An 8074-nucleotide genomic window follows, 5' to 3' on the forward strand; every position below is an offset into this window, starting at 1 on the left:
TGGGGTCCCTAAACACTCTTCAGACAGAACAAGATGCAATCTGGGTTAGGGGAGGCCCGGGGTCGGGGAGGGGTCCCAGGTTTGCCACAGGACCCCAGGGAGGTCCTCCCGCCAGCCCAGAGGCTAATGTCACAGCCACCTCCCCGAGTCCCACCCCGGGAAAGCCCTGTCCTGACAAGAGGGTGCTGTTCACCTGCCCGAGCCTGCTTGGACCTCCAAGGGTCTCCGCGGGAGCACCCGCTTCCCTGGGGGTGCCTTTGAAGACCTGCAGCAGCCGAGACAGGCAACGCTGCATTTCCCACATGGGGCCACTGGCACTGTCTTCCTCAGGGTGTGCATTCCACTCGGGACGGCGAGCATGTCCCACAGGGGTGTGGAGTCCCATGGGGACACGGCATCTGCAGGACCCACAGCTGGATGGATGCCCAGCTCTGCCACTGCGGCGGGCAGGACAGCGGTGGCACGGAAGGACACTCATGTCCCCAGCAGGTGCACAGGCAGGCAGCCTGTTCAGAGGGGAGAGACCCCTTCCTGGTGGGAGGGGGCGAGTCTTCCCCACATGGTGCCCGTGTCAGTGGCCAGGGTAAAGGCCAGTACCTCCGAGCCAGCCGGCTGAAGCAGCGGAAGACGCGTGGACAAGCAGCCGCCCCCGGACCTTGGTCTCCGATGTCTTCGGCTGCAGGCAGAGCCCAGGGAGCTCCCCGGGCCAGAGCTCCAGGCGGACTGGCTGCTCCGTGACCCTGCACGCTTCACCCTCCAGGCCGCCCCGGCTCTGGTTCCCTTCTCTGACAGTGATGGGACCCAGGAAGGGGCGGGCCGAGGAGGAGGTGGGCTGTGGCTCCTGCAGGGAGGGGCTTTCCATGGGGCACAGCACGCCCTGGGAGGGGGGCGCGTAGGGGGCTGCTGAGCAAGGGGGGGGGGGGCTGGGCCACCCTGCTGGGCGGCCTGGGCTGACAGAAGCTTAGCAGGTACTTCTGGCTGTTTCCTGAGGATTCCTTCTTGTGTCTCTGTAATGTGCACCCCACCTCACCCCCAAGTACACAGGTCTGGATCCTAACACGACTCCTTGTTCCCCAAGATGAGTGCCTGGGTCACTCATGGGACCCGAATCCAGGGCAGGGGACGTTAGAGATGCAGGGCACCCTGCCAGGTCCGGACAAGGCTGGGGCTGGGGCTGGGGCTGGCCCGTCTGCAGTGTCACTGGGCCCCGGCATCTAGGACTCGTCCGTCCTCGGTGTCACCACACCCCAGTGCCTGGTTACCCCCCTTTGCAGACTCAGAGTCTCTTCCCTCTCCCCAAGCTTGCGAAGGTTTCCAGCCGCTTCTACAGCACCGGTGACTCCCGGCCCAATGGACTCGGGACCACCACACCTTCCCCAGCAAAGCCCGCATGGGGGCGGCTGGGAAGAGAAGTCGGACTCTCTGTGGTGCGCATCCTGGCTCTGCAGCTCCCGGCCATCAGCCCCCAGGCAAGTCACGGAGGTCACAGCCACGCTCCCCTGTGGCAGGAAGCCACGCTCCCCCATGGGGACTGTTCTGAGCCCATCAGATGCGCGCTCCAGGAATAGCGGGCGTGTGGGTCCCAGGGCAGGGTACAACCGCGGGCCAGGGCCCTGCTTCCTCCCCCGCCCCAGACGCCTTCCTCCCCTCCCCCCTTCACATGCGCACCACAACAGCAACCCTGGGACTGAGAAAATGGGGATGGAGAGGGCCTCCACCTGCCAAGCCGGCTTCTAGATCCTTCCGGCAGGGTCGGGAGCAGCAGGAGGCGGGGCCCTAGGAGATGAGGAGTCGGAGGAGACCCTCCTGGGTTCCGATGCTCTCTGGGCTCTCCCAGCTCCCTTGCACAGCAACGCTCGGGACAGATGCCCCGGCCCGCCCCTGGGAGCCCTGGGCTTCCCTTCTGGGAAGACTGACGCGGCTCCTCAGGGAGGCAGAGTGCAGGGGCGTGGGCTCCGTCAGCGACACTCCCCTTCACAGGCATCGCGGGTGGAAGCTGGGCCGCCCCCACGGCCCCGGCTGCCCGGGGTCACCAGGGCACCGACTCGTGGGTTGAGCCAGAACATGGTGCTGCCCCCCCACCGAAAGGGCAGGCAGGCAGCCAGTGGACAGGCACTGGACGCGAGGAGCCAGGCGTGCGTGGCCGGGCAGCCGCGAGGGCTTTCCGCTGGGCTGGGCAGCCCCGGCTCTGCCAACCCGGATGGGGCAGGTGCCAGCCCCAGTTCTGCTCTCTCTGTGGCTCCAGAGAGAAGCTGGTGCTGTTTGCTGGGAGCCTGTGCGCCAGCCCGGGGCAGAGATCGATGCATCGAGCGGGGCCCTGGGATCTGGACAGCAAGGGCGGGGACGAGGAATTCGTCTCAATTCCAGAGACGTCCCAGCCACCAGGAGCCACCGAGAGCTCCCCGCAGAGGGGGCCCCACAGCGTCTGCCCCGCCCCCAACCCCAGACACATCCCTTCCCGCTGCCTCTGGGGGGCCGTCATTTTAGAAGAACACTTCTCCGGCTCAGACCCCAGCCCACTCCCTGCCTCGGTTTACAGTCGGAGGTGGATGCCAAGTGCATGCAAGCCTCCTTGGACCTTTGGGAAGAGAAGAATGGAAAACCAGACGCTGGCGAGAGAAGCCTTCTCGGGAGACGGCCCTGGAGCCCTGGGCCACTTGATGGGGGCGGATTAAAGGCAGGAAGTGGTGGGGCAGAGGGGCCTGCTGAGGACCGGCCTCCTGGAGGGCGGCCAGCCCTGCTCAGGGCAGGCAGGGGTGCGTGGGGGAGGGTGCATTTGCTCTACGCCCAGCCCAGCCACCCTGGTTCACCGTGACCCTGGGGAAAGGGGTCATGGTCAGATTGCCCACCGCCCTCCCCAGGGCACCCTGGGGACCTCCTTCAACCAAGGACATGAAGATAAGGCTTTGCCCCGTGGGTCCCTATCTAGACCCCGCTCGCCCCCTCTGGAGAGCCAGCCCACCCCAAAACTGCAGTGGAGGAGGGGTGGGAGCCAGAGCCGTCTCTTCCCCCTGCTGGTCCAGGCCCTTCCTCTGTAGCCGGTTCACCATGGCATCCAGACTCGGGGCTGCCAAGTGTGCTGTGTGCCAGGGCGGAGGCTGGGCCTGGGGCCCGGGGCCTGGTGGAGGGGGCTGGGGACTCGAAGGCCAGTGGTTGCCAGTGATCCCGGAGCCCCTCGCCTGCCCTTCCTGGGAGAGGCCGGCTAGCGCTGCTGGGTGGTAAGGAGGGGTGGGGGCGGCGGGTGCCGGATCTGTTCCCCTCGGGGGCCCAGGGAGCACAATAGCCCCCGGGGCTGCTGCTCTCTGGCTTAAGTGGTTGCCTGGGCAACAGCTGGGGCCAGTTTCCACCAATCCATGGCAGGGGCTGGGAGGGGGGAGGGAGGCCAGGCAGGAAGGGGGTGCCGGATCCTATATAAGGAGGAGGGACGTGAGCCGAGTGGCCTGAGCGTCCCTGTCCCTTCAGCGCACTTGGGGACAGAGCACAAAGATGCCCAGGATGGGCTCCTCCAAGCCAAGGTCCTGGGGCAGCTTCTGGGCCATCCTGACCTTGGTGGGCCTGGCCACTCGTGCAGGTGAGTGGGCAGTGGCTGCAGGGTAGGACCGTCCAGCCCTCCCAGGAGGGGGCAGTGTCCAGCGGGCTGGAGAGAGCAGATTCGCCAGGCCGCCCTGTGGGAGGAGGGGCTGGGCAGGCTGGGGCAGGCGGGCGGGCCGGGGTCTTAAAGACAAAGAGACCCTCATTGTCCTTTGTCCCTCACAGAGCTGAATGGGGAGTCATCAGCATTCAGGTCTTTCCAAGTGACAGCTGGGAGAGGCGGGGCTGGAAGTTCACCGCCTTCCCTCCCTCCCTCTCTCTCGGAGCACAGCGCCTGCTCGGAGAGCCTCCTCTCCACGGGGCCGCACGCGCCACGGGCCTGTGTGCGTGGCGCGAGGCGGTGGGGTGCGGCTGGTGCCCATCTGCTGCTGCCAGCCCCCCCCCCCCCCCCGCCAGGCTCCTTGAGCGGCTGCTCTCACTGGCAGCGTCTTCTGTAACTGAGTGTGCGTCCCCCTCGGACCCACAGGGCTTCCCTGGAAGGGGGGTGCCAGCCTCAACAACCACTCCTGCACCTGCTCGCTCTTGGGGCTCCTGGGGTCCCCTCAGGACTCAGAACCAGAAGGGCAGGGCTCGGCCAGGAATGAGGCTTCGCTTCCATGCGCCTGCCGCTCCCACTCACCGGCCGGCCTCCCGGACCCCCCCCACTCCCAGCACGCCGAGCCCACCCAGCCCACCCTGCAAGGCTGGACCCTCGGCCCCCACACTGCCCCAGTGGCTTCGGTGTGGAACCGGTTACCCGTCCACCTGCTATTTTCCTGAGCATAAGGACGATGCTTGTTCGTGCCACGTCCCAAGCTCTGAGGAGCAGGTGTTGGGCAACATACGTGAAAGTAGCCGAACCACTTCAGACTCCTTAGGCGGGCAATGCCTCAGGAGGCGAGAGGGGTGGGGACCACCCATGGCCCCAGGCCTGCCTGGGAGCCTGGGATCGGGGAGACTGCACCGGCTCGTGACCTCTCTCTGCCTGAAACCCAGCTTTGGGTCTGGAAGCACTGGCCAGGGTGTGCACGGGCACAGGATGTGCTTGTTGTGGGCACACCCCGCATGCGCACACAGGCGTGGACACGGCCGCCCTGGGCCCTCCTGCCCTCTGCGCGCACACACGCACGCACACACACACACACACACACACACACACGAGTCTCCAGCCGGCTCCTCTGCGCCCCAGCACTGAGGCTGCGCTCTGTTCCTTCCCCGGGGCAGCGCAGAGAGCTGACGTCGGCGGGGAGGCGGCGGGCACCTCCATCAACCACTCCCAGGTGCTGCTCCAACGCCTGCAGGAGCTGCTGCGGCACGGTAACGCCAGCGACGTGGTGCTGCGGGTGCAGGCGGCGGGCACCGACGAGGTGCGAGTCTTCCACGCCCACCGCCTGCTGCTGGCGCTGCATAGCCAGCTCTTCCGGGAGCTGCTGAGCAACCAGAGCGAGGTGGCGCTGCAGGAGGCCCGCGACTGCGCCGCCGTCTTCGACAAGTTCATCAGGTGGGGCGGGGCCCCGGGCCCCTAGAGGTCACTACGTCCACTCCCCAAGGTCATTAGCACCAGGACCCGCCACCTTCCAGCACAGGCTCCCTGCCTGTGTCAGTGTACTGCGTGATTTGATGTCACTTCCCACCCCTGGCAGCTGATCCTGAATCTGACCAAGGGAGTTGTTTTTTTTTTTGTTTTGTTTTTTGTTTTTTTTTTGACAGGCAGAGTGGACAGTGAGAGAGAGAGACAGAGAGAAAGGTCTTCCTTTGCCATTGGTTCACCCTCCAATGGCCGCCGCGGCCGGTTCACCGCGCTGATCCAAAGCCAGGAGCCAGGTGCTTCTCCTGGTCTCCCATGGGGTGCAGGGCCCAAGGACTTGGGCCATCCTCCACTGCACTCCCCGGCCACAGCAGAGAGCTGGCCTGGAAGAGGAGCAACCGGGGACCAAGGGAGCTTTTTAAAACTACAGATGCCTGGGCTCCACCCTGCCTGGTCACCAGCAGTCGTCCTGTTATTTTCAAGTCTCCATGTGGTTTTGGTGTCTGGCCAGGTTTGGAACCACAGGACCAGGGAGCTGAAAAAGTCAGCTCTCCTCTCTCTTCCCTGTTCTTACCAGGGGCACACGGGGCACCATTTACACTATAGTCTAAGAAAGCAACCCGGGTCCCACGACTTAGTCTTAGAATTCCAGATGCCACGCCCGAGTTCCAGGCAGCAGGGAGGGGATGACACAGGGGGTACCCCCAGAGCCAAGTGGGGCATCCGGGGCCAGCAGGAACTGGCCGGAAGGGGGTGCACAAGGGTGAGAGACAGACGGAGGGTGGCAGCACCAGGCTGCAAATGAGAGGAGGAGCAAGTGGAGAGAACAGGCATCCGATTGGTAGCCGGAGCCTTCCTTCCTCCGACGGCCACCAGGACACTGAGCTGCTTCCCCTGTCCTGGAAGCCTGGTCCCAGGGTCACCAAGTTTAAGGACTTGCCCAGTGTCAAGGCAGGTAGGCGGTAGGATGGCGCCTAGCCCCGACTGTGAACAGCACAACGGCTGGAGCCACGCGGGTCTGCTTTGCTCCGGCGCTGAGCTGAGCACCTACTAGGTGCTCAATAAGCACACGGGATTTCTCACTTCGTAGTGAAAACTGGAATAAAGAGACCTGCGAGGGCTTTGGCGGTGGTGGGGGGAGGCCCCATTCTGCTCAGTTTCGCCCTGACCAGGGGCTCTCCATCCAAGACCCCGCCCCTCTGGGCTCAGAGAAAGCGGTGCCTGGCGCCGGTCTGACTTCACGCCACCTCTGCGCCTCTCTCCCGCAGGTACCTGTACTGCGGCGAGCTGACTGTGCTGCTGTCCCAGGCCATCCCCCTGCACAGGCTGGCCACCAAGTACGGCGTGGCAGCCCTGCAGCGGGGCGTGGCCGACTACATGCGCGCGCACCTAGCGGGCGGCGCGGGCCCGGCCGTGGGCTGGTACCACTACGCGGTGAGCACCGGGGACGAGGCCCTGCGGGACAGCTGCCTGCAGTTCCTGGCGTGGAACCTGTCGGCCGTGGCGGCGAGCGCCGAGTGGGGCGCCGTGAGCCCCGAGCTGCTGGCGCAGCTGCTGCAGCGCTCTGACCTGGTGCTGCAGGACGAGCTGGAGCTGTTTCAGGCGCTGGAGGCGTGGCTGGGCCGCGCGCGGCCGCCCCCGGCCGTGGCGGAGCGGGCGCTGCGCGCCATCCGCTATCCGATGATCCCGCCGGCGCAGCTGTTCCAGCTGCAAGCGCGCTCCGCCGCCCTGGCGCGCCACGGCCCCGCGGTGGCCGACCTGCTGCTCCAGGCCTACCAGTTCCACGCCGCCTCGCCGCTGCACTACGCCAAGTTCTTCGACGTCAACAGCAGCGCCTTCCTGCCGCGCAACTACCTCGCGCCCGCCTGGGGCGCCCCGTGGGTCATCAACAACCCGGCCCGCGACGACCGCAGCACCAGCTTCCAGACTCAGCTGGGCCCCAGCGGCCACGACGCCGGCCGCCGGGTCACGTGGAACGTGCTCTTCTCCCCGCGCTGGCTGCCCGTCAGCCTGCGGCCCGTCTACGCCGACGCCGCGGGCACCGCGCTGCCCGCCGCGCGCCCCGAGGACGGCCGGCCGCGCCTCGTGGTCACGCCGGCCAGCAGCGGCGGCGACGCCGCGGGCGTGAGCTTCCAGAAGACCGTGCTGGTGGGGGCGCGCCAGCAGGGCCGCCTCCTGGTCCGCCACGCCTACAGCTTCCACCAGAGCAGCGAGGAGGCCGGGGACTTCCTGGCGCACGCCGACCTGCAGCGGCGCAACTCCGAGTACCTGGTGGAGAACGCCCTGCACCTGCACCTCATCGTCAAGCCGGTCTACCACACCCTCATCCGGACGCCCAAGTAGCCTCCGGAGGGGGAAAGCCAGGCCTGGCCTGGACGGCACTGGGGTGGGGTCGGGTGGGGGTCTGGGAGGGGCAAGGCGAGCGTGGCCATGGCCACAAGTCTAGTGGCCAGAGGCTGGTGCCTCGGACTGGGTGGCGGCCAGGTAAGCCCCGGGGAGACCAGATGGCTGGTTTCAGGAGCCAATTTTGCGGCTGACCTGAAGGTACTGCCCTTGGTGCTGAATAAATCCATGCCGAGAGAGGAGAGGGAACGATGGAACCACCCACCCCTGATAGAAACCACCCGGGGAGGGTCTCACAGGTCTCCCCGCCCTGCACCCTGACATGGAGCAGGGCAGGTAAGAGCATCTGGCTGGGCAGGGCAGCAGGTGGACAAGGGAACCAAGGCTGCCCATGACAGCTGTGATGTTTCCAGATCCCACCTCTAGGGGGCGGCCACCTCACCTGGATTGTGAGGCTGGCTGTGGACCGGGGCATGAGCTGGGCCCTTCCTGGGGCGGGGCATGGGGCCTAGAGGGAGCCCCTTCCCCCCAGGTGTTTGTATGTGGGTGCCGTGCAGCCAGCCAGGGAACCAGGGGCACACGGGACGTCGGGGGTGGGGTGCACCTTCATCAGCCACAGCCGCCCCCACTTCC

The 8074-nt window shown here is 66.4% G+C and overlaps 1 protein-coding gene across 1 annotated transcript; it reads left to right on the forward strand.

The window, feature by feature from the left end:
* Positions 1-3385: 3385 nt before the first annotated feature.
* Positions 3386-8026, forward strand: BTBD17 (BTB domain containing 17). The gene is made up of 3 exons (XM_051840587.2): positions 3386-3571; positions 4795-5071; positions 6367-8026. Exons 1-3 carry the CDS (start codon positions 3487-3489, stop codon positions 7439-7441), a joined length of 1437 nt encoding a protein of 478 aa, XP_051696547.1. The 5' UTR covers positions 3386-3486; the 3' UTR covers positions 7442-8026.
* Positions 8027-8074: the final 48 nt, after the last annotated feature.

The sequence above is a fragment of the Oryctolagus cuniculus genome, chromosome 17 (assembly GCF_964237555.1).
Source record: "Oryctolagus cuniculus chromosome 17, mOryCun1.1, whole genome shotgun sequence".
NCBI classification, from domain to species: Eukaryota; Metazoa; Chordata; class Mammalia; order Lagomorpha; family Leporidae; genus Oryctolagus; species Oryctolagus cuniculus.

What these genes read in the sequence shown, in the direction of transcription:
- BTBD17 (XM_051840587.2), top strand. Translation starts at nt 3,487, where the DNA reads ATGCCCAGGATGGGCTCCTCCAAGCCAAGGTCCTGGGGCAGCTTCTGG. An exon ending in GGGCCTGGCCACTCGTGCAG is followed by an intron (nt 3,572 to 4,794) that starts GTGAGTGGGCAG and finishes TCCCCGGGGCAG; the next exon opens with CGCAGAGAGCTGACGTCGGC. An exon ending in GTCTTCGACAAGTTCATCAG is followed by an intron (nt 5,072 to 6,366) that starts GTGGGGCGGGGC and finishes TCTCTCCCGCAG; the next exon opens with GTACCTGTACTGCGGCGAGC.